This window comes from Kryptolebias marmoratus, linkage group LG10 (assembly GCF_001649575.2).
Source record: "Kryptolebias marmoratus isolate JLee-2015 linkage group LG10, ASM164957v2, whole genome shotgun sequence".
NCBI lineage: Eukaryota > Metazoa > Chordata > Actinopteri > Cyprinodontiformes > Rivulidae > Kryptolebias > Kryptolebias marmoratus.
The window spans coordinates 19,284,245-19,310,441 of record NC_051439.1 but is presented as its reverse complement, the minus strand read 5'-3'; the positions used below and the strand labels follow the sequence as shown (position 1 = coordinate 19,310,441).

Genomic DNA, 26,197 nt, shown 5'->3' with positions numbered 1-26,197 from the left:
AAAGCATCAGAATGTGCCTCAGGTCAGAGGTGGAGAGGGTTTAAAAATGCTGAAAGAAAACCGTCTCAGCAGCACGCACCTAAAATCTAATTGTTAAGATTGTTAAGAACTAATCTTGGCTCCTCATTGGTCCTTGCAGGCATGCCGCTCAACATCCCGGCTCCTCCTCCAGCGTGTGTTTCAGAGAAGCAGGAGAACGACGTGATCAACGCCATCCTGAAACAGAGCGCCGCAGAGCGAGAGTTCGTCCTTCATGTGCGTAACGCAGAGGCTCTTTATTAAACTGGCTACTGAGGCAGGAGATGGGCAGGTTCAGTGTTTGGTGTGAGCTGCTTAGCAGTGATGTTGATCTTGTTGTAATACCTGTGCAATAATTCAAAATATCTCTTTTTTAAAGCATATTTTTATGCTTCATAAAAATCATAAATAAGACGAGAACCATTGCTGTTTGTTCCAGATAAATACATGTCATAGTTACACAGAATATAAAAGAGTTCTGTAACATTTGATTTGATCATTAATAGATGCAACATTTGGTAAAATTTATGTGTAATTTTAAAATTTTCCGGACATTTTGAGAAGATTTTGCAGCAACATGTCTGTGCTGTTGGCCTTTTTAATCAGATATGGTCATAACTAAAAGAGCATTCAATTTAAGAGCTTTGTTTATGTTGCACGTGTACTTTTAGGTGCATTAAAGTGAAATGAATGAATGTTTCAGAGAGGCGAGGAGCTGAACATGCGGGCCGTGCAGCAGGCTGAACCAGAGACCGAGACGCCACAGTCTGCCTTCTACTACTGCAGGCTGCTGATCAACATCCTGGGGCTCAACTCCTGGGAGAAAAGGTATTCAATAAATCAGCAGCGTTCTTTTTGGAATTAGTTCTTCTTTTGCAAAACTAGAGATGCACCAATCACATTTGTAGGCTACTAAAGGTTGCAGAAGTTTTGTTTTCTGTTTCTGGAACTCTGCAGATAAATTAATAATAATCTTTTATGGTTTAGAGGAGAAGTGTTTGTTCAAATGAAACCAAACAGAAAAAGAGTTGCAGAATGTCTTTGTTGACTAAATTACAGTTTATTAACATTAGCTTTTATTGCACACCTCAAAACATAAGTCCATCACATCACAGGGCAGACAGCTGTTTTAAAAAAGAAACTGCAGCACATTATTGAATTTATGCAGCTAATAGATGCATTAGGATGTAAACCAGGTGAATTTTGTATTTTGCTGTTATTTTGTGCTTTCATCCCTTTTTTCTGAAGGGTTTTTGTTTCCTCTATAAGATGACGTTAAGCTCAAGATCTTTTTTTTCCCCTATTTTGGCTGAGTTTTTAATAAATGTCACTTTTTCTGTGTTTTTGTGAGGCATGTGTGGGATGTATTCTGTGATTTTCATCTTCCCTAGAACAAACCAAATGTTTGCTTAATGCAAATGCAACAAAAAAAAAACCCGAAGCATATTGAGCTCATTAGACAACAAGGTTTTTCCCATTCACATCATGCAGCATTTCATCTTCTCAATGACTCCGGACTGAAACACACAATGTCGAGGTATCACTTTAAATGTGGCTGGCCAGCTAATGGACACTCATCTCTCTTTATACTTTATCCAGGGAATTACACTTTCTGCATTCAGCCCACACAATAGACTTCTTAACACACAGTGCTTGTGTGTGTGTGATAATGAGTTTAGTGCTCTATTGATCAGACTCAACCCATTTGGAGTTTGAATAAAAAGCTGTCGTTGAAGAAAGGCATGATTGAGAAGCAAATTGGAAAACAAGATGAATCATGTAGATGTAGAGTCAGAATAATAATAATAATAATATTTTTTTAAAAATGCAAAAAAAGGCGACAGAAAATGGAAACGAAAGCTCAAGAAAGTTGGATGCAAGAGGGGAATAGGAGATGGATGGATTGGAATGAAAGAAAAGTGATTGTCTAATCATCTGTTACTGTCTCTCCAGGTATTCATATGGGGCATTACAGACACCAAGATACTGACAGTCAGCCACGTGTGTGCGTGTGTGTCCCCCCTTTTATGCTTTTCCCTATAATCCAGGGTGTAAATGGAGTCTTTGAGAGCAGAGAATGAGGCCATTACCAAGTATGAGTTTAATAAAGAGCAAATTGCTCTCTCTCCCTCTTTATCTCCTGCGCTCTCTTCCTCTTTTCCTTTTCTCTCGGAGTGAAAAGAACGACGTGTCATTATCAGTCCACTCCAAGCCTCACAGCTCGAGTTTTGGTTTTATATCAGCGATACGGAGGTTGATGGCCACTCGTTGGCACATTTTCAACGGCCTCTGAGCGAGTTTTTCTGCATGAAAAGCTTTTGTTTTCATTAAAAACACGACCCCCCCCCCTTTTTTTTATCTGCAAAGCCTGAAAGTGTGGAAGTCGCGGTCAGAGAGACTTGTTGCTTGTGCGTTAACGTAACAGCTTATATGGCCTCTCCCAGCTTATTACTCACAATATAAAAAATATAATGCATTTATCTTATTATATGTCATTATTGAATCCTTTGATGATGACAGGATGCCAAAAAACTCAAGTTTGCTAAGGCAGTCGATTACAAATGTGGTTTAAGTTGATGTAGACAAGGCGAGGAAGGATGCACACACAAACACCCTGCTGTTTAAAACAATTCAACCCTGATATGGGATTGAGGAAGAAAAAGAGACTTTTACAACAATGAGTAACTTAGTTTTTTCAATACTTTAAATACCTTCCAACGTAACTTTTAAACATGAATTTTTAGAGTTTTGGAGCTCATGATCGGCTCATACGCTGCCGTAGCCCTCCAGAAGTTGTTGTTTATATACATTTATAAAAATAAAAAAACAAGTCGGCACGCTGTTATTCTTCTGTTCGTGTCTCAACAGACAGCCACAGATTGAAAGACGGGTTTTAAATACATAAAGTAATGATCTGTGTCTTCCAGGAGTAACTTTCATCTGTTGAGGAAGAATGAGAAATTACTGCGGGAGCTGAAGAATCTGGACTCGCGTCAGTGGTGAGCGCTTTTCTCTAATTTCCACTCCCAACTTTACGTTACTCCGTTTTAATTTAATCCATCTGTGCGCTGCGTTTTCAGCTCTCCGTTGTTGCCGTGTCGGCCATTATCGTTTCCTTTCTTTGCCTTTCAGCCGTGAGACTCATAAGATAGCAGTGTTTTACGTGGCCGAAGGTCAAGAGGATAAACACTCCATATTAACGAACACAGCAGGCAGCCAGGCTTATGAAGACTTTGTTTCAGGACTCGGCTGGGAGGTAAAACTACAGTTTTACACATCCTACATTACTTTTAGTTCTTTTCTTTTATTAGTTTATTTTATTTAATGTGATTGCCCCGTGTATATTATTAAAAATGGGTAAAGATAATAACATTTAGTTGTATTTTCTGTGACAGATTGACTATTTAGTCATGGGTTTTCATAGCATGTTATAAAACAGGAATATTTAAAGTAGTTTGAGATTCAACATGTGGTGTTTATTTTTCAAATACTGATATTAATAACTTTGAAGAGTTTTAGGTATTTCAAGGCGATATGGTCTAAAACTAATCACAATATTGTAGTTCTTTGTATTTATATTCTAATATTTTAAACACTATTCATCTCTATTATGAATAAAATGCACCCATGTTTTGGTTTCAATACACTCTTCTAATAATTTTTATTTTAATTTTTAAACTTTATATTTTTTTCATGCATGAAAAGCAGATATCTGAACCAAAGTAAATGTAGCTGATACTTTTTTTGTTTTTTGAACCAGGTATTTGTACTCATAAGCTGTTAAGTTGTCCCTCAATGGTTTAATTTCTAAGAACCTTCTTTAAAAAGACATAAAACAGGAAAACCTGAAAAAAGAGACTTCAAACCGTATAAACTGAAGTCCATTTTTTCTGCTTGGTCATGTTTGTTAAAACAAACCTTTCAAATAGTAAAAATTAAAATAATTTTGTTTGAAAACCACAGAAGCAGAAGATCAGAAAGTGACCTTTTCCTTTATAACCGAGGACACCTCTTTAAGTGCAGAGCGCTTTTTAATACATATTTTTAGTTTTAGGTGTAGAGTCTGGACTTCATTGGTGCCTAAAAGGTAGTTAAAGGTTCAGGTGTTTTTCTAATTTATACTGCATGTCTGCGTGTGCTTCAGGTGGACCTCACCACCCACTGCGGCTTCATGGGAGGCCTTCAGAGAAATCGCAGCACAGGTCAGACGACACCTTACTACGCCACCTCCACCACCGAGGTCATCTACCACGTCTCAACGCGCATGCCTCACGACCAGGACCAAAACCTCACCAAGAAGGTAACAAACCAACACAAATGCAGCTCTGACTTCATATTCCAGGGACATTCAGGCATTTATTCTTTCTCCTCATTGGAAAGAAACAGCTCACAGAAACATATGTGAGAAACCAGCCTCTTTCTGGAGCAGCATCTCTGTGATAAAAACAAATATTTCTCTTTATTCAGGCATTTATTACAGTAATTAGAAAGGAACCAAATCTTTAATTAACCCAGCAACAGTAATATAGTTGACCTAGTAACTTGTAAGTATTTATTGTGGGACTTTGATTTGATTTCTCATCAGGTTTTTAGAGGAAAGGAAGGATGTTCCTCCTTGATGTTCCTTTCTACCTTTAGCAGTTTTCTTTTCCCCTCAGCATCGAATCCAAATAAGCTAAAAAAGAATAAAAACAGCTGAATGACAGTGTTTGAGGCGCAGCTAAAGCTTCTGTTCTCTCGAACAAATTCAGCGACTTCCCCGTGTCTCCATTTTGCGCAGTACAAAGTAGTAATTTTAAGCCAAAATGACATGTTATTATGAGGAAACTGTAACTCCAGAGGGGCTAGGAATTAAACGGCCTTATTACCTGTGGATTGAAGCCGTTGCACATTCTGATCATTCTTGATTCCAAGTAATATCTTCCCTCAAATGGCAGTTTATTAAATAGTTTATGAGCATGGTGCGAGGGATCTCTTCCTTTTTTCATATCTCCATAAAAACCGTGTCTGAGGAGAGCAGTGAGACCCAGATGTGCTGCAGCTCATCATGATGCTGAGTTTCCTCTGACTCTTAGCAGCAATCATGTGTGCGTTTGTGCGTGTCGGGAAGCTTGTATCAGTGTCTAGACGGGCAGCTTTTATTGTATGTGTCTATATCTGCGTTTGTGTGTAATCACACCTGTCAGCCCTCAGGCACTGAGTGCCCTGCACATGGCCGTAATGTCCTTTTAATCAGATCATACTTCCTGCTTCTCGGCCTATCGCATGGCTTCGGGCCCCTGATTGGATTACCGGCGTCTGGCCCGACACCATCCGTCTCACTGATCAGCTGATAGCCCCATCACGCATGCATAGTCACATACACACAAACCGAGACCTGTTCAGCGCACATTCACGAAAGGTTTTATTAACATCGGTCTGCACAAATAATTACGCGGCTATAAATTTGCGTTAACGCTGGAGAAAGACGCACAGACGCAGGCTTACAAACACGTGCAGGCGCAGTTTGACAGATGTGTCCACAAAGAGGTTACATACTGGCAGACATTTATCATCAATCACCCCACCACACAAACACAATCGGTTCAGTCCTACGCGGGGCTCTCGTCCAAGTTTCTCTTTCTGCAGCGCGGCGTTGTCATAAGCCATCTGCTCAAACCACGAATAAAATGACTAAAAGTGCATCGCGTGAACTGACCGTAGCATCAATGACGGTCTGCATTGGAGAAATGTTTAAAAAGCACGTTGACGCAACATGAACAGACTCCTAAACTATTGCTTAACGTCTCTAAATCTCACTTTCTAAGTGCAGTCGTACTAAAGCCTGCTAGTTGGAAGTTTATATTAAATGATTTATTTTGAGCATGATGGAAATATCAAACTACGGTCTCACTTGTTAAGATAAATCAGATAATGAGTGAGGTGAAGGGTTTTTATTTAGGTGTTTAACTTTGTTCAGTGACAATAATCTGAGCTGATTTTATGGCAAGCAGGAGAGAAAACTTCCAGATGGGATCCCAAACTCTCTGCTTTATGAAGATGAGCTGTTTTATTTGGGCACACAGTATTGTTTAAAAGTCGTCCGTCATCCCTCATCTCTTCATCCTTTTCCTCCAAGCAGCCAGACTTTCTTGTAATCTTTTTAAAGTGGTCTTAATCAGAAAAGTTACAGACTTTCTGATGAGTCATTCAGGAATAAAAAGGCTGCTAAACTCAAGGGATGAGCCGTGTTGTTGACACATAACAGACAACTTACAAAAGAACCAACTTAGCTGGATTTTTAGGTTCTTTATTAACACCAGCCTGTCTCAAAGACCCACTTTGTTCCCTTTTTTTTTCTTGAATCCATAAAAAATACCAAAGATAATACAGTTTGTCAGACATCTGATTCTCACACAGCTATTAGCTAAAACCTTTACATACAGTAGATGAGCTACAAAAGGACGAGGCATTGTCTTTATTTGTTTTAAAGACAAGACTTTTAGATATTGTTCATCTGCTGGAGAATTTTTTTGGCCTCATGCTTCTGATTTTGACCCTCACATCTGTCCCATTTCCTCTTTTTTTTTATTTTTTACAATAACGCCGAACTTTGTCTCAAGATATTTTACGTTTTAGGTTCTAAAATACATTAGATCCGTCGTACCAATTTATCGTTAGCGTCTTTAAGATGCATTAATAGGAATGGGAACATGTGTTTTTTGACAGGTTTGTTTGTAGAAATTAAAACATTTTCTTGTCCAAGTTGTCTGAAAGCCTTGATTAGGACCACTTAAAAAGGTTTTCAAGAAAATCTGCCTGCTTGGAAGCAAAATATAAAGAAATGAGGACTTCTGCTCACCAGTGTAAGTATAAAACAGTGACTTTATAGAAGATTTGATGATTTTTAGCTGGTGTTTAAAAGGAAATGACATTCTGTTTTCTCTCGTGGCCGAGACTGACATCCATCTCCAGGTGTTTGACAAATCAGAGGAGTAAGGAGCGTGAGGAACTGGTGTGTGTGTGTTGACAGACATCAAGGTTAATGACTGAGCTTTCACCAGCTCTGACTGGAACCTGCTGAGTGAATTCGAACCTCACACACACACACACATCATTCTGCAGCATTACACACAATCCCATCCGTCTTGCAGCTTGTACTTCATCTTTCCAGGGCTTCACTCTATCATGTCGTCGACTCTCCATCTTCTCACACTCACTCCATCATACTCAGGGCCAGCTATCTCACACACACACACACACACACAATCAGAAGCCTTGAGTTATGATGGATACAGCTCGTCCAGCTCTCTGTTTGAAGCCTTTTTTGTTTATGTATCAAATAAGACTCTAATATTAATTCTTCTTCTGTCCATTTGTCTTCAGCTCCGACACCTGGGCAACGACGAAGTCCACATCATTTGGTCAGAACATTCCAGAGACTACCGTCGAGGGATCATCCCCACTGAATTTGGAGATGTGTTAATCATCATCTACCCCATGAAGAACCACATGTATTCCATCCAAATACTCAAAAAGCCAGAGGTAAGAAAAAAAACAAAACATCTAAGCAATCAAAGTCTACCATTTGTCAATAATCTGTTCAATTATGCAGTCACTTTACATGCCAGTGTTTCCTCAGAATTTCCTGAAACGCAGACATGCTGAAACAGCAGGTTATTTAAAATCCGGGATGATAATTAATCCCCCACTGCTCTAATCAGTAATAACTAGACAAGCCACCTTTAGTGGAGCTGTAATTGTTGTGAAAATCATTGGCCAATCAGTGTAATTGTACTGGCCTGGTTCTGAGGATGTCACCGAGGATGCGTTTCAGCCACAGGAATTTTTTTTTATCCAGGAATCTGGGTTTTTCTGGGCCTTCATCTCCTCGGCCCCTTTTTGTTTCAACCGCAGGGATTAGATCAGGGGTGTCCAATTCTGGTCCTCGAGGGCCACCATCCTGGATGTTTTCCTTGTTTCTCTGCTCCACCACACCTGATTCAGAGGTTAAATCACCTCTTCATGTTCTGCAGAGGCCTGTTAATCATCTATTAATTTAAATCAGGTGTGTTGGAGCAGAGAAACAAGTAAAACATCCCTGGTTTAGATGTTAAGCGGGGCTCTGAAGGGAGAACCTTCAACACCAAAAGGGAAGCAGAACCTGTCGGATGTCGCTTTAAGGTCATCGGGTGCCTAAATATTTCTAATGTTTGAATGTATCTTGAGTTAAAAGGTTTCTAAGGCAACTTAATTTATTTCTAAAATGTTTAAAGATGGAAAAAAAGACCATCTAAAGTGGTTAAATCTGCAGCAACACTTCTACATGCACACAGTGTTATGGGTTTCATCACAATCATCATTAGATTTTTATTTTTACTTTTCTGTCTCAATCATCAGGTTTAATTTCTTCTGCAGCTCAAAAATGATGTAAAATTCAAGTTGTACCACAGGAATGGTTGTTGTTTTAAGAGCTCACACTTAAAGTGACCAAGATATTTGGAAAAAACATCATCGTTCTGCAATGTGTAATTATGCAATGTGTCTTAATAGATGGCACTTAGAGCTACATGGATCTTATCAGTAATTATTAAATAATGTGCATTTTAGTCTCTTGTTAAAGTTAAGGCGACATGTCTGAAAATATCTTGGTTCGAAAATATCTTTGTTTTTTTTCTGTTTCAAACTCTTAAAAGAGGCTTTACGTTAGTTATGAAACGTAAAAGGACCAGGTTTGTGTTTTCATGCATGAATTTGTGTTGACTACACAGAAATGCAGCCATATTTCCCAACGATCCTGCAGAACGTCTTGCCCCCGAGTCGTTTTGATCTGGTTAATGTATCGGTCTAAAGCACACAGACATTAATGCCGCAGCACTGATGGCATAACTCTATTTCAAACAAGACCTAACACAATAAAAAGCTGCTTTTTTTTCTCTGTGACATAGATACCACAGCACTAATAGCATAATCATATTCTCTTTCATTCATTCTGCAAGGAAAAATATTGAATTATGAAGAATCCAAGAACAAGTTAGATAAGATATCGCTTCTGTTGTTGTCCTGAAAGCTCATGTATTCAACCACAGAAGGCATGGCTTCAAGACCTGGTCTACAAACAAACTCAATAAGAGCTGGACATTATTCTCTTTGGTGAATTCCACAAGCAAAGTATTGAATTAAATCAGAAAGCCATTGGCTGAATCGAATATTGTCTCAGTCAATATTTGACTGTTAGTTCTCCAGAAAGTATTCTTTCACCAACGCGCGTTTCCTGTTTGGATTTGGCCTGTTCAAGTTATTGGCTTCTTTCGTAGGTGCCGTTCTTCGGTCCTCTGTTCGATGGGGCCATCGTGGACATGAAGATTTTACCCACCATGGTTCGAGCCACGGCGATCAATGCAAGCCGGGCCCTGAAATCCCTCATTCCTCTCTACCAGAACTTGTATCCTTTGAAACCATCCGAATATTAAATATAAGAACTTAAGGGTTGAAGGTAGGCAATTTAAAGTTGTTCTTCCATCCTGCGTTTCCTCGTTCTAATGTGGGGGTTATTTGTGTTGTTTTTGTGCTAAATCAAAACAATTACTTCTCATTTTCTCAATAAGGAAATGGTATGAAACATGAGTAAGAGCTCTCCAAATACAACTCGTGTAGAAGTAAGCACATGCAACATATTGTCACAACCGGTCCAATCGTTGCTTAAAATGATCAAAATAAAATTCACAACATTGAGGCAACTCGCTCGGAAATTCTCCACTGATCAGCATTTTTCTAAAAATCTCAAAACGATCCCAACAATCTTATCCAGTAAATGTTTTCAGCCCAAAATACTTTCAGATATACTCCCATAAATTGGCGTTGTTTCTTTTGTTCTCGCTTCCAAACGCAGTTTTCTTGCAAAACATTTTTCCATTTGATGTTTAAAAATACATTTGAGCCTGTAAAAGCTTCTCCACATGTTCTAGTATCCAACAATAAGTTTTAAAAGAACCCTTTTATACGTCTTGTTCATATCAAATGTAGAAGAAGTTTAGCTCAGATCAGTCCGTCTTCTGATTGTGTTTCCAACTGCAGTCAGAGTTTTGTCACCAAAATCCCAAATAGGTTTTAGGAGCTTCAATTATCTGCACTTTTCCAGCTTTAGCTGTTTGTTTTCAGATTTATTTCCAGCAGTGTGAGAAAGAAAAGACTGAAGTTTCCATCCATAAATACAACACTTTAAAGTCATCAGATCTCAGCTACACTGTATCTGTTTCTGTACAGGAAACTATTGTAATAATAAATACGACATTTTGTTTCTGATGACTGTTGTATCAAGAAACATCTAAAAACATCACTAGCAGGTTTGCAAAGGTCTAAAATAGATGTTTGTTTTTGTTGTGTCCTAATTTCCCTGATAACTTTTGTTCAGCTTCTAAAATTGTGGATTTTGTTGTCCTTCTTTAGGTAGTAAAAGTACCCCAGTGTTTCCCGAAAGTTTTGTTGCTCTGCTCGAGGATTAAGAGAAGCAAATCAACATCCAGCAACGTTTGGATTTCTTGGTTTTACTGTGAAGGAGCCGTGTTTCGTTTCAAGCATCCATTTTTGTCGTGCACAGAAAGTTGGTGTGTGTTGGAGCGAGCAGCCAAAGTGTGAAGGAAAGGAAGAGAACGTGCGCGTTCGCAGTTTCTCTGCTTGATCCGATGTGATGGTAGTTTGGTCTGAAGAAGCCAGAAGTCAATACTTATTGATGGATCTCCTCTATAGGTCTGCTTCTAAATGAGAGGCTTTGCTCTGTCGTCTCATAGACAGACACGGACACTCGCACGCTGATGATTACAGCAACGCACAACCGCCTCACATACTCAATAAAGCAACTGCATTTATAATCAGATATTCTTTTAAACTGGACTGCCGGCAATTTGATCCTTTAATGACAGCGTCCCTGCATCTTTCTGCATGTCCCTCCTTTTTCCTTTTCACTTCTTTCTCTTGTAATCAAATAGTTAGAGCTCGATTGCACAGTGGTGACAACTTTTATCACCGCGGCAATCATTTGTGTGAGTTCGCTGACTCGTGTTTTTACAGCTCAGTTCGATAAAATAAACCTGCACTGTTTCCGTTCATCCTATAAGCTTTCACGTGATTCAAAATACTTCTTTTTTTTTTCAATATATGTTAAACATACACCTACACTGAGCATATCATTACCATAAAACATGCTTCACACATTTATTTTAAGACAAAAGTTTTAAACCTTGCCTAGTCCGTTCCTTGATGATCTTAGTAAACATTTATAAACATTGAACCACGTCACCACTGCTTGAATCAGCAGAATATTTGACAGCAGGACTTGAATCTCTCAGCTGTAATCGTGTATTTGTGTCATCATACATGTAAATAGTTTATTTTTTATGGTTTATGTCAATGGTCCCCAACCTCCAGACCAGGGATCGGTCTATATATAAATATAAACCTGCCTATATATTTATCTTTTTATATACATTTGTCTGCAGGGTATTTTATTTTGAAAAGCTTTCCATTCGTGCCTCTTTCCTGTTCTTGATTGAGTCGGTTCTTTTTCATATACTGACAAACCCAGCAAAACTGAGTAAAACAAAAATAACAAACTTCACTGGAGAACCTCTTTTAATCATCATTAGTCCTTGGCAAAGTTGTCTTGTATGAAATTGGTAACAAAGGAGTAAAATAACTAATAAAGGTTAAATATTTCTGCAGGATGTTTAAGACGAGGTTTAAAATGATGAGCCACAAACTTTAGACATGTTTTTGATTTCCTTCACTTTCTTGTCTTGACATCCTTCGCTCTTTTCTGTCTTTGCCGTCTCCTTCCTGTTGTCCCATCCGTCCACTCAGATTCTTCCTCCTTATTCACAACTTGCCCCGTTTTTCTTTTCAGTTCCTCTCATTTTATTTGGAGTTTTCTCTCCTCCATCGACTTTGAATCCTGCTCTCTCTCTCTCTCGCCTCTCTTGTCTCCAGTCGAGGTAATATGTGTTGTGGAAGTCATCTCAGAAGAGAAGAAAGCCACAAAACTCAAAGATTTCTGGAGTTCCTACCTGACGGTCATGTGTTTGAGCTTGTGCGTGTGTGCGTACGCACCCTGTTGCACCTTAGCTGTACGTTTTTGCGCGAGATTTTCCCGACTGAGTGTGTATATGTGTGTAACTGTGTGCATGTGATGACACACGTGTGTCTCTTTGATTCTTATTGCTGAGTGTTTGTGTGTGTGTCTGCGAGTGTCCTGGTGTGTATTGATCGGTGGTAGCAGCAGGTCGATGCCTCTGACAGGCTGAATTACAGTAATCAGTCATTATTGACTCCCCATCTCTCTGCTACACTCACTCCTCTCCTCCATCACCACCTCTCCCTCCCTTTTTCTTTGCTTTCTTTTTATACTTTAACTCCCTGGATTTGTATGTCTGAGTTCACATCCCTTGCTATGCTCTTAAATTTTCTTCTGTCACTCTGTGCCCTTCATCATTTCTCCATAATTCTGCCCGTCCATTACCTCTGCCGACTCCACAACGCTCTTATCTTAGTGAATCTTTTTCTACTTCTCCTTCTGTCATGTTGTCTGTTTTTCATCCTCCTCATATTAGTTTATTTTCCTTTCCTTATTCAGCTTCTTTTCTCCTCTTATCATCTTGTTTGTGACATCTAATTGTCCTTAAAAGAAACCCACGATGACGTTATAAGAATCCTTTCAGAGTGGTTATTGAATGACAAAAAAAACAAAACGCAGGAGCATGGAAGGAGAATATTGACCTCAAGACATCTCATAGTGAACATTTCAGACTGAAAACTTTATAAGTAACATAAGGCCTAGAATTTCCTGAAGGAATGCATATCGTCCACTACTTTCCAGGGAGATTTCAACTAAGATGATCTTATGTTAAGTAAAAAGAGACTTATAGCCGTTTTGGTCAAACCTTCAAAGTAATATTACCCACAGTCTCATGCAATATCTCACATGATCTGTTAGTGCTTGAAGTTTGTGCTGCTTGTATAAGACTGTCAGCTACTACCACCCCAAGATTTAGCTTAACATCTGTAAAAAAATTCACTTTGTGTAGGCTAACAGCAATTATCTGTGACAGCTATCCTGATTTAGGTTGACTCCATAAATTAATCAGTTGTGGACGTACAACCATTAATTACTTTGAGAGTTTCATTGAAATCCATCCAGTGGTATATGAGATATTTTGCTAACAGACATATATAGTTGATTCCAATAGCTTATGCCAAGGTTTTAAGCAAATAGGAATGAAACTCAGCTACTACCACACCAAATTTTAGCTCAGTATCTGTAAAATTCACTGAAGTATAGACATTTTGGCTGTTGACTCCAGAAGTTGATCAGCTGTAGATGTCAACCCGACGATCTGTCCAGTGATTTATGAGAGGTTTATCTAACCATACAGACCAACGAACACAAGCACACACAGACACAGGTGAAAAGATTAATGCTTCACCTTTGGTTGTGGGAGATATTACAGACAGAGAGAGCTGGTAAAAGCTGTAATAATACACAAAATTGGCTTGGGTCAAATGAATGCATCTCAAACTTTCTCTGTTTTTTTAGTGCGACAACTACCAGATTTAGAGATAGAGATGTGTAGCTTTATAGATGAGTGTAATCAGTGGTATTTAGTAGACATATTTGGAGATTATGGCTCATTACGCATGAGGGTTAACATCTTTTTGCATAAATTGTTCAAGCTCTGCATAAAGCTGTGCGACTGCTCGTCCTTCCTCATTGTGAGGATCCAGTGGAGGAGCTCGCTCAGAAAACAAGTGGGGTAACAGAGCGATGGAGGGCAGGTTGGCGGGGTGAAGTATGTCAATGATAACTGGCATTTTTCTCCTCTTTCTCTTCCTGTCTGCCCTCCTCCCTCCCTCTCTCTGTCTCTTGGCCCTCGGGGCGGTCCATCTGCCTTTCCTCTCCCTCTGATCTTTCATTCACCATGACCAGAGCCATCCAAAAAGCACACAGCACACTCCCTCAGAGTGCCAGGCTGCTGGGACAGCTGTGTGTGAGCACAGCTCTATCTCGCATATCAGCTCACTGCAGCAAGAAAAGCAATCCAAAACTCCCCACTCTGCATTCACGTGGGGAGGAAAATGCAGCCTTCACCAGGTGAAGAACTTTCTGTGCCCTCCAATGGCTCAAACACACATAGCAGCAAATCTGTGGTCAGCGTGGGGCAGCATACCACCATCAGTAAACCCCTCTGAACTCACAGATTATACCAGATGAAAGTAAGGAGCAGCCCGCTGAGTGATATATTAGTGTCACCACTCCTTAGGCGGCAGCTAATGCCGAAATACTTCAGTTCAGCTTCATATCACGTAATGTGGCTTCGGGTGCATCTGGACCAGAATTTTGACAAAAAAAGTCAACGTAAAATCAACGTGACTGACTTTGCTACAAAAAAACCCCACCATTTCTTTCTCTGTGTCTGAGGTTTCTGTTAGATATGATCAGAATTTAGGCTGCACTTATTTATGTCAGTAAATTTATGTGTTTGTCTGTAAGGATGCACGTGTAGTTTGGTGTAGAAAATGTGTGTGTGTGACAGCAGTGGCAGTCCTCCATCTGCTTCTGGGTGATTGTGCTTCTGGGAAACAATGTTGGAAAGATACAAAGCCACTGCACAAACACAGACTCACAATCTGCCAGCAAGTGTCTGTGTGTTTTCAAATATACATCACCTATCCATGTATACTTGTGCACATGACGGCGTCTGTGTATACGTTTCCCTCTCAGGATTAGTGCATGTGTGGGACGTCCCCGTTAGTAGTTGATTGGCAGAGATAGCTTTACTGGGGCTGGGGTCAGCATATGGCTCAGGATGATAGCGATGCTGCGTTTGTGTGCATGTGTGTGTCACCAGCTCTTCCTCTCTTTCACACTCTGTTCCCTGTGAAATGATGGCAGCTCTGGGCATGTAGCGCTATTATCCCCCATATTCACACACACACACACACACTCACACACTCACACCGATGGCAGCCAAACGCCTAGCGGCCTGCTTGGCTTCTCTTTGACAGCTCCCACAATAGAGCTCATTGTCCAAGTGAGGCTACAATCTGCTGTGTGTGACAAGGAGTGTGTGTGTGTGTGTTTCTCACCATGACAGGAAGGTGAGGGCAGAACCTTAAAAAAAAAACACCATTTTCTTATTGCTGATGCTAAAATGTTGCTGAAATGGGGTCATGTTATCCATAAACTCCTCCATGTTTCACTGCAACCATGAGAAACCATCAAACACCGAAGTGCTGTCCTTTAAAATGATATATATGATTTATTTTTTTTTTGAAAATGACACAAATCTGTGACACACACTCAAAAACTAAACTTTTTTTCCTGAAGAAGCATAAAAACTGAAGCAAAAAGACTGAAATTATTAAATCCATGCTGGTGTATTCGACAAGTGAATGAAGATTAGTTAAACCAATCTAGTTAAACTGAGAATCCACAGCAATAAACAAGTGGAGCTGAGCCTAATAGACCCATATGTTGAAATATTATTATTTAAAAAATATACAAATGGTTGGCCAAGCTATAAATGAGAAATTGTCAGTGACAAAATAAGCACTTCTCTTTAAAAATACACCAAAAGCAGGCGCCTATGCAAGCAAATTAAGAAAAAAAAACAAGCACTAAAACATGAGTTGTATTTAATTCTCAAAGGCATGATCAGGATTAGGTTACAGAGCTGGTTTTTAGTCAGGGTAAAGAATTAAATATTGGTTTGTGTGAACGCAGGCAGGAGGAGGGGAGGTGGTTTTGGTTAATTGTTTCCCGTCGAGTGGACAGAGGAAATGAAAAGAAGGGGGTGAGGGGAAGAGGTCGTAGCTAATCTCTTCCACGTCTCCTTTGGGAAAAGTGTGTGTTTGTGTGTGATGCTTTGAGGGCATCTATCTACTCAACAGGCACAGATTATAACCTCATATGTTTATGCAGGTTAATCTGCTCGGATTGGAAATCATTTTCTCAATAAATCAACAGGTTCGCTGTGCAGTAATCATCATGTAGTCCGCAGTAAGCACATGCTGGAAGGTGGAAATCATCATGTCGCACAGAAAACACTTAACCCTGTTGCTTAAAGGTGTTTTCTAAGCTGCTAATTTTCACGCAGACACAACTTTTAGATAAAAGCCAGAAATGAGTCTCTCACAAACCCTCTGTGGCAGCATTAGAACTGATAGATACCACTCTCTGATCTCAATTAACTCGGAGAACTTAATTTTCTTTCATCTGTTCGCTCCAGCTCCTGAAATATATGTCGTGTCCTGATTGCGTGACCAAATATCTGTTTGTGTGCATGTTTGTGTGCGCACGTACATGCCTGTCACCGAGAGCTGTGCAGACACATGAGCTGCAGCCATCAGTGGCTCGATCACACCTTGTTGGAGCAGACCCCCCTCCGACTGGTAAACAAGTTAATCTGCGGCGTGTGTGTGTGCGCCAGTGTGTGAATGCACTTTGTGACTTGGTGTGTGAATGTAAGTATTTTATGTGACAAGGTGTTTAAGATTCAAGAGGGGATCTTGTGGATGGCCAAGACTGAGAAGTGCAGCACAGCAGACTGTGTATCATGAGGTCTAATAGTCATTTTGGATTCTGTCTTAAAGAGGAAGTATAGAGACTGAAGCCCTGAGGATATTTATGAATAACTGACAATCAGTTCATCTGTGTGAATAAGCTGATTAATTAATTGTTACAGAATAATTTCCAGCCTCTTCTCAGTGAAAGCGAAGTATAAGACTTCTGGAACAATGTTTTTGGATAGATGAGACCAAAACAGAAATGTTCGGTCATAAAACGAAGCAGCTCGTTCGGAGAAAACCAAACACGGCGTATTAGCACAGCTGCTGTGAGCACGGTGGTGTAAGGCTGGTGATTTGGGCAGTCACGAACTCCTCTGTATACTGAAGTCAAATGTTTCAGTGGATGGTGCACATCCCATTAAAATGCACATTAAAAAATAAAGATCTGAAGTCTGTTTCTCACCAGAAGTTTGTATTTTAACAAGATGATCATCAGCTTTAATGTTTCTGATGAACAGCTGCTGTTGGCAGAAAGATTTGCAGCTTTGACCAGAATCAAAGCCTGGCTTTACTTTTTGTCACCTCTTATTTCCATGTTACGAGGATTAATATCAGTGTGTATGTGTGTGGACACTGCCTGCAGATAAGAACATAATCTATCTCTTTAATAGAGAATTATTATTACGGCCTTGGGTGTGTGTGTGTGTGTGTGTTATAATTGGCAGCTTTAGGGCTCCCCAGCGGTGCAGGTTAGGAGGGTGAAGGTCTTGGTGTGTGCTCACACACACACACATGTCAGAAGGTGAAATAGTGGGGTGACAAGGGGCCAATTAATGTATCACGTCTGTTTTTCTCCTCAGTTTCTGCCTCTACATCGGGTTAAAGAGCAGATGAATTGGGGGGAAATATGATTGCGGGTGGGTGGGTGTCTTTTTCATGCCCGTTATCTGCCAACGGTAAGTCGTGCATTAGACCAACTTATCTCTGTCCTCATCTTTGGCGTACGTGGACACACACACACACTCATAATGAAATCACAAAGCCTTTATATCACTGCTATCACAGAAAGATATAAGCCCATTAACTTGTTCCTTTGGGCACAGGCACACACACAAACACGCACAGGTTTATCATTACATGCTGTTAAGCTTTTCCAATTGTATTATCCCTCTGATGTCCTTCTCTCTGTTGTCTATTCCAAAGCCTGGGGTGGAGAGGACAGATAGTGTGTGTGTGTGTTTGGGAGATGCTGACTGAGATTGTGTGTTTCTGACGAGAGGTCTCTTCTAGATGGACTTTAGAAAATGGTCTAGTTATCTTGTTTTTAAACATAATTTTGTTCCTCTCAGAATAGAAAATCACTCAGTTGTCACAGCAGGATTTGTCCTACTTTATGCAAATACAAAGCAGCTGCCTCATAAGGAGTGACACATTTATTTTATACATCTGCAAAGACAAAACTAAACGGACAAAGGCCCAGAATGGGAGGGAGAACTCAGTGTGGCAGAATAAAGGTCTGACAGAGCATCTCAAGAGACAAAAACACTGTATTTGGGTCATATATGTGTTACAGACTTAAGTCTAATTACCTCATAACGAACCCTTACATGTATAACCATAATGAAACCTACGCTGTGTGAAAAATTATTGTATTTCCTTAAATGATTAAATGCATTCTTGACTTGAATGGCTTCGTTAAAATACAGTTTTTTGTTGTTCAGAAGGAAAACAGTCATAAAAATTAGGTTTCTGTCAAAAAGACATCATTAGGTGGATCAATAATAGTTAAATTTCAATGTCATTTAAAGCCAACCCTGTCACAGCTGTGTTAGATCAACTTTATTAAGCCTTAAATATTTTATAGTCTTAGCTTTTATTTATTCACCTATTTATGTCTGTTCTTCACATCAGAGTAATGAGGCAAGAGAAACAAGAGAGAAATGTATCATCAGCTTCATTTTCAGATATTTATTTTTAATTCATCTTTAAGTTTTTCCAAACTGAGGGTTGTAAAACTTTTATTTTTTGGGATGTTTCACTACTTTTTATATCTCTCTGTTTACATTTCGAGATTAAAAGAGGGTCATTTTTATGAGGTTTATATTATTTTTTTCTTCAAATTGGGTTCAATAATTTGGTGAACACTGGAAAAACATTGTGTGATAAAGATTTGTTAAACAAATTTAGCTCGGCTAGACTGCAAAAAAGGGGGCAAAAAGAAAGATTTAGTTTATTCTGGTTTACTTAAATGTTTGATTTGGTTCCAGTTTGCTGATAAATCTTTGTGCAGATGTAGTTTTCAAGTTAGTTTGCACAGATTTTAATCTTATGTCTCATTTGTGTGTGGCTGAATATAAAGTATTTTGTTAATAATTTGTGGTTGTGAGACACCTCACTGTCAAATTTATTGTTTAAAAACTTTTTTTACAAGCATGGTCTCCTTTAAAATGTCTTCGATTACTCTGAGGATATGATGTGAAACAAGAACCACGGCTGAAGGGATCAATAATGTCACATGAATGCATTTATGAATCATGCTTATATCTTTTTAAAGTGAACAGGTTTGTTTGAGGAACTTAAACTGAGCGCTGTTGCGACATTATTTTGTTGTTGTTGTTTACCAAAGACTTTCAGATCAAATCTTTGCTACGTCACACAGAAGAGTTGCCATTATTTCCCATCATCCTCAAAGGGCTTTAAAAGCAACCACAGTTAAATGTAGTCTTTATGGGCAGAAAATGATGTGAACGGGAGCAGCTTTATGGACAAATCGATCATATTAAGAAACAGCAAATATGAGCTCAGAGGAAAGGAGACGCTTTAACTTAAACGTGAATTTAGATCAAAATTTGAAATACTGAATTACGTTCATTCATTGTGTGTGAACTGATCAGAATCCAGTAATTCAGCAATAATCAATAAGCTGTTTGACATTTTTTAAAATAATAAGAAATGTCTATATAGCTATAAATATAAAAATTGCAGAAATTATGAATATTAACCAGATTAGTGTCATAGATCTGTTTTAGTAAGAAAAGGAGCTGGAAAATCAGGTTAAAAGTTTTTATTTTTATAATTTTTAATGTAAATAATTGGTGCCAGCTCCAAGTAAATCAATATTCAGTTCTGTCATTCTTTCTAAAACACACATTTGTGTGAACTAAAACTTTAAAACACCTCATTTCATTTAAAAATGTATAAAATAATTGTGTTGCATTGATAATTAATGTGAGTTTCCGGGGTTTGGATGCTGTCAGACTCCCTACACGTAAGTCCAAAATAAAAACACACATTCTGGATGCAAACATTGCCGCACACACACCCAGATCCCAGCACTGCTCTCAGCTCCTAATGTGCTAACAAGCTCCTGTTCTCCTCCTCCTCTTCTTCTCCTCCTGCAGCCGCCCTCTGTCTCAAGTGATTACAGGAGTCGAACTCTGCCACAATGAACCACTTCGCGGGGGAGGGAGGGAGAGCTGTGGATGGCATGAACACTTCACTCTCTCCTCTCTTTTCAGCCACGCACAAGAAAATGAGTTTCTGACTCGACACAAAAGAGCCTCTTTATCCACCCCCTCTCCCCTACATTGGCTTTTCTCTGCTCCGCTCTCTTTTTCTCCCTTTTTCCTATCTTTCCCCTTATAATTTCCCTTTCTCTCTGCTTCTCTCTCTGAAAGAGATATTTTTCAGCTAATGACTTTATAAGAGGAGCCATCTGAAATTCAATTACAGAAGATTTCATAGTGGCGACTGCCATTTGGATGGAGGGAAGCAGGGATGGATGGAGGCAGAGATGTGTGAACGTCTATTTTCTCTGACCTCTCACTGGTTTTGACTTCTTTTATTCATATAATAACTTAATTTGCGTAGCATGTTTCACGTAGAGAATCCATCCAAAAATGCTTCACAAAAATGGGTTGAGATTAGAAATAAAAAAAAGTTGGAATAGCTGCTAAATTTCATCTGTTTCCAACTTCAAGAGTGGAAGTTTTGTCTCAAAGATTCACTAGAACAATGAAAACGTAGAAGGTGGCGTCTCAAAAGGATAATTTATTCTTTGAAAAAAAAAAAGAGGAAATACATTTTTCAGCCACTGTTATTTTTATTTTTCAAAATCTAGCAAGTTGTAATGTGGATGATGATTAAATTATTTTATGTCCCGGGGCCAAAAGCATACAAAAATACCAAAAAAATCTGCTTTTTATGCCAGCTTCTGGTGGCCCATCGACCAATCAGAAAAGCTCATTGGTTGACCTCAATTAAGACCTCTTATGTTAATATTTTTTTTACTTTATTTTAAGTTTTGTTTTTTTTTTTGGTTGGTGTCGTTGGCTTTCAGTTTATATGAGTGTAAATGACTTGTTTCTGATACACACCAGGCTGGTTTAAATGTTAATTTGCAGACTTTCACTCATTCATCTGTTGTCTCCCTCTTAGCCAAGATCTTGTCATGAACGGACGAAGGGGAAACCCAGACATCCCCCTCTCCAGTGAAGGTTACATAATCTTTTCAGTGATATTTAGGTTTGCCTCAGGTTCTCCTCCCAGTAGGAGGTGCCCAGGAGGCATCCTAATCACATCCCCAAACCACCTCAGCTGACCTTTTTTCGATGCGAAGGAGCAGCAGCTCCACTCTGAGCTCCCCTCAGACGATGAAGCTCCTCATCTCCAAGGCTGAGCGCCGCCGCCGTAAGAAGGAAGCTCATTTCAGCTGCTTGTATCCAGGATCTGGTTCTTTTGGTCATGATCCAAACCTCATGGCCATAGTTGCGGGCTGAGATGTAGGTGGACCAGTAAACTGAAAGCTTTGCCTTTCGACTCAACTCTTTCCTCACCACAACGGAGCGAAGCAGCGCCCTCATTACTGTGGATGAGGCCCCGATCAGTCGATCCATCTTCCACTCCACCCTAACATCTCTCATGAACAAGAGTCCCAGATACTTACAACCCTCAACTAGAGGCAAAGACTCATCCCGAGCCTGGTCTGCTGCTCCACAGGTGGTGTTCAGGTCCCCTGTGTGACATTAAAGAGGCGCAACAACCAGAGCAAATGTCCAAACTTTTGGCTCTGAATTTTGTGGCTAAGTGCAGAAAAAACTTTAACTTTTTCTTTCTTTTACTTTCCTTCTGATCAGACTTCCTAATGGATTCATAATTTGCAATTATAACATTTTCTTTACACTTTGAGAATTGTTTCTTGAAAATAATGAGTTCTTTTTCCGTTTGGGTACTTTTTCTGTGCGTTGAGCGGTGCCAGTGCTTCTTTATCAGTGATAAAAGCTGTGGTATCACAGCTGATGAGCATGTCAGTCCCCCCCTGATGTTGCCTCATCGCTGCGGGGAGTTTGTGACACCGTGACATAAGACTGCAGGTAGAAACCCTCATTGAGAGGAACAAACAGGGACAAAAGCATAAAAGAAACAAGAAGAAGAAAAGTAAAGTGATGCTCTGGTCGTTTATCCCAGCAGTGGCACAAAGTTTCTGTATGTTTTCGTCCTTGTTCCCTTGCTGTTTCCCCCCGCTCTTTCTTTCCAGCGGGTGTCCTTTAAACCTTTTCACCTTCTCAGAACCTGCAGCCTTCTCAAAAACCGTCCTGTTTTTTCCCTTTCTCCTCCCCGCCGCGTCACATTATTAAAACTTGATATGAAGACGATTAGGTGTGGTTTGCTCGCTCCTAATTGCGTTGCATCCACGCACGGCGCACATCTCCCCCCCCCCCCNTTGAATAAACACACACCGAGTGAGATGGAGGGAAGATGGGAAGCAGGAAAAGGCAAACAGTGAGATCATATTGAGACTGGAGGTGAGAGACGGAGGCTTCACGCTCTGCGTTTGCCTGCTGCTCGTCTCTCAGCTCCTTCTGGATCACATGCATCAACATTGTTTTCTGTTATTTAAATATCTTCCTCCCCTCTCACCTCCTGTGTCACTCGCTGCAGGATTCTCACCCCTTTTCCTCCTCATTCCTGTCGTCTCCCATCGTCTTTTTGCAGATATCTCACTTTCTTTGCACCTCACATTCCTCACTTTGTCAGCATGAAGTGTTTTTGAAACAACAGTTTCTTGTGATTATCAGCATACAAAAAAAAAAGTTTGACGGCCCGATCTCTGTCCCAAGTTTAAGTTTGCTCCCATCTAAACCTGCCTCCTCTGTCCTGGATTTGTCCAGCGCACTCTGGAGGAGCCATTTTGTTGTTATTATCATTGTCTCTAACTGAATCAGTTACCATTAGACCTGAATCTTTCTCCTTCGGAGCTCTCTAACCCAATAGAAAACCCATGGGCGCTGTTACAGATGGCCGATCCCCTTCAGGAGGCACAAACACACAGATTTCATTCTGAAGATTCATTGGCCTAATCCCATCACACACTCAGACATTAACTCATGCACTTACACACACACACACACACATATCAAACACAGACACAAACGCAGAAACACTCGGCTCTCATTGAAAATACCTCGTTATTGGAGCTCAATGAGCAAATGGTCATGCAGGTTGATGGGGCTGAACTGTGTGTGTGTGTGTGTGTGTGGCTGTCATTATGGTTGGATGTATGAGAAGGACTAAAGAAGACAGGCCAAATGTCATTCTATCAATGAGGTTATCTCTAATGGATGGACGCTTAAAGTCCTGGTTTTCATTCACTCTCCTCTCCTCTGAATCCCTCAGCCTCTGTGTTCGAATTCATCGCCAAGTGATAAAACGGCTCAAGCCTTACAGGTTTTTTTTTTTTGTTCAGCGGGTTGTTTTGTTTCTGATGGCAGGATTTCTGTATATTCACTTAGAAATACAGGTCCATAATCAGCCCGTTCTGCAAACAGAATCCTGTTTTCTCTTCCTTTTCTCTTTTATTTCAGAAAACACATTAATGTGCTTTATTACTATACGTTCTTTCTTTTTAAATGAAGCCTATAGTGTAAGTGGTTACCAAGTGGTTCTTTAATGTATTTGCAAACTTTTTAGACACTAAGTTTTGTGTATGAGTCTCCTTCTGTGGTTTTAAATGAGCCAGTTGTTATTCAAATGTTTTACTTTTGTCCGTTTTTATTAATCAAGAGTTTACCTCGTTTACAGCTGTCAGCTCAGTTATTAGTGATCTTCAGAGACCTCACCTCTTTTCTGCAGTTCCAACTTAATAATTAACGCTTTCATTTATTTATCCTTTAATGTACCTTCTCTTTGTTGGGGTTTGTAAAGTGTTGAAGTAGTTCAGAACAGAAAACAAACAAGCAGAATGATTTGCAATTTTGTTTTTATTCTGCTCATTTATTCTGTACTGGAGGGTTTGGCCTTGACCTTTGACCTCAGCTACGAGGAGCGAGCCCGGTACCTGGAGACGATCGTGCAGCACCACCAGGAGCCGACCACGTTTGAGGATTACGCTGCTCGAGTCTACAGTCCTGCGCCCTACACTCACCTGCCGTCTGACACAGGTAAGACAATCAAACCTCACCTGCCTCATGTTACACCCCTCCAACAGAATGAATCTGACTGACTGAAGAGAACATTTTCACCTGGATACCTTTTCCTGATCTTGTTCCTGTAAAAGTAAAGCCCTGGTTTAGTTTCGGGTTGGATTAACGCTCGTTCCGGCCGCTCTCAGACACCACAGGGCCCTGCTTTCCATCCGAAGCCGTGTTCGGCTTTATTCTTCCTCCAGAGAGCGTCTCTGAGGACTCGGCCGACATCTGATCAGCCTTTAGAGCTGCCAGGCGTCCACATTACACTCATATGCATCCCGCTAAGTTCATTACGCCGATACCGATCACTTCTGCCTGTGATGTGTGTGGTTAAGTGAAATTTAAAATGGTGCTCTGTCCTTTGACCCATATTTAATCGCATTATTCGACATGGCATTTACTCACAATAACTCAATTCAGCAGGTATGCCTCGCGTTATATCAAGATGGTGCATGTAACCTAAAGTAACACAGCCTGTGTGAGTCCAGTCTTCCTGTGATGATTTAACCGTGACGTTATGAGACAGGTGTGTTGTTTTCCTGGCCATTCGCTCCTCGTCTCAGCTGCTGATCTGTTTGGAATATCAATAATTATGCAAAAATAATCAAAAAACAAAAAAACATCTGGCATAAGTCAGATGTTTGCTGGCAGTATCACTTGGATGTAAACTGTCAGTGTTGGTTTGTCGGTACTTTGTGTTCAGCTTCAGAGCCCAGGATCAAAACCACTTTCTTTTTTAACATATATGATTACTTCTACATGTTTGTGATTAATTATTCGAAACTCCAGGAAGTTTTATGATCCTGTGCTCTGAAATCAATCTTTATCTTCCTGTCCTCCACCTGAGTTAACATGCAGTTCCCTTCCTTAACAACGCAATGATGATTCTTTTCTCTTCCTGTTTTTCTGTTTTTACCAATTATTTGTTCTGATTTTATTTTTTTGTTTTCATTGATTTTTCCTTTTTTTTTTTTTTTTGCTTTTTCTTTTTTGTTTCCCTCCTTTCCTTTAGATCGTTTTGTCTCACTGTATAGCTAGAAGGTAAGCCTGGTCACGTGATTGAAACGCTCCGTTTTGATTGGCTCTTCTAACCCTGACTCCTTCACCATGTGGTGTTTTTTTTATCCGTTTCTTCGTCTGTGCTCGCTGAACTGGAGCAGGTCTGCATGTGTAAATAACCTTCTTCTCTTAATCTCTAAAAGGAAGAGTCACTTTCATCCCTCAGAGTGGTTCAGTTTAAATAGAATTTATTGGTGTATTTTTATTATTCACCGCCTCACTTTGCAGACAAAAGGTTTTCCTCTTTTTGCACCAGCTTAAACCATAAAAATATAAATAAAACAGGATTTTTTGTTTGGTTTTGGGCTCCCGGCCTCAGACCCAGCTGCTCTCAGCGCCTGGATGAAAGTGAGACTTTCTGCTCTTCTGTCTGTGATTTTCATGGTTGTTCGGTTAACCTGCGACGTCACTCTGACCTGGTGACACTTGACCTCTGACCTCGCTGTACGCTCCTCTCCTCCTGGTTCTCTCATGATGTAGTTGTGTTCCCACACACACTTTAACGCGGTCAGGCCTCTTCCTGCACAGAAACACAAGCTGTCTGAATGAACTAACTTTGTTTCATTTGGTTGACATGAGTCGTGTGTTTAATGTCATTTATTTTCATTTTGTTTAGTTTTTTTAGGACTGCCTTCTGTACGTGTGAGAGCTCTTTTTCTTGACTTTTATTCATTTTTGTTTGTTTTTCTTTCCTTTTTCAATCTCCTGCTCCTATAATTGTCTCTCCCCTCTGCGTTTGTCTTTTTCCGTTCTTTCCTCTCCGTTTTACCCATATTTTGGATTTCTTTGCCTTTCCTCTCCACCCTTCACCTTATCTCTACTATCCCGCCTTTTTCCTTTGGTTTTCTCCTCTGTCTCCCTTTAATTTCATCTCCTGTTTCACTTACTTACCTCACATGTTCATCTCCTCTCTAATGATTTCGTCACATTGTTTCCTTTTCTCTCCTCTCCTTCCCTCCCCTTCTTTCCTTTCCTTCCTGTATTTCTCCTCTCCTCTCCTCAGAGGAGCATAGTGTTTTGTATCTTATGGTTCCTAAGCCACTGGACAGCTTTAACCAGCTCAGGGTTAAAGGGAAAGGTCTGAAGCAGAAGGTCCTCCATGCAGGCTGTGAATG

The 26,197-nt window shown here is 40.0% G+C and overlaps 1 protein-coding gene across 5 annotated transcripts in view; it reads left to right on the top strand.

Moving 5' to 3' along the window:
* ralgapa1 (Ral GTPase activating protein catalytic subunit alpha 1) overlaps nt 1–26,197 on the top strand; it is a 65,631-nt gene that overhangs the window by 36,686 nt on the left and 2,748 nt on the right. For all 5 annotated transcript variants that reach the window (XM_017426179.3, XM_017426178.3, XM_017426182.3 and 2 more), the window contains 8 exons: nt 140–255; nt 722–846; nt 2,946–3,017; nt 3,151–3,274; nt 4,163–4,318; nt 7,384–7,542; nt 9,315–9,442; nt 23,872–23,996. In XM_017426179.3, coding sequence (XP_017281668.1) covers nt 140–255; nt 722–846; nt 2,946–3,017; nt 3,151–3,274; nt 4,163–4,318; nt 7,384–7,542; nt 9,315–9,442; nt 23,872–23,996 — 1,005 coding nt within the window. The remainder of the gene's footprint in view (nt 1–139; nt 256–721; nt 847–2,945; nt 3,018–3,150; nt 3,275–4,162; nt 4,319–7,383; nt 7,543–9,314; nt 9,443–23,871; nt 23,997–26,197) is intronic.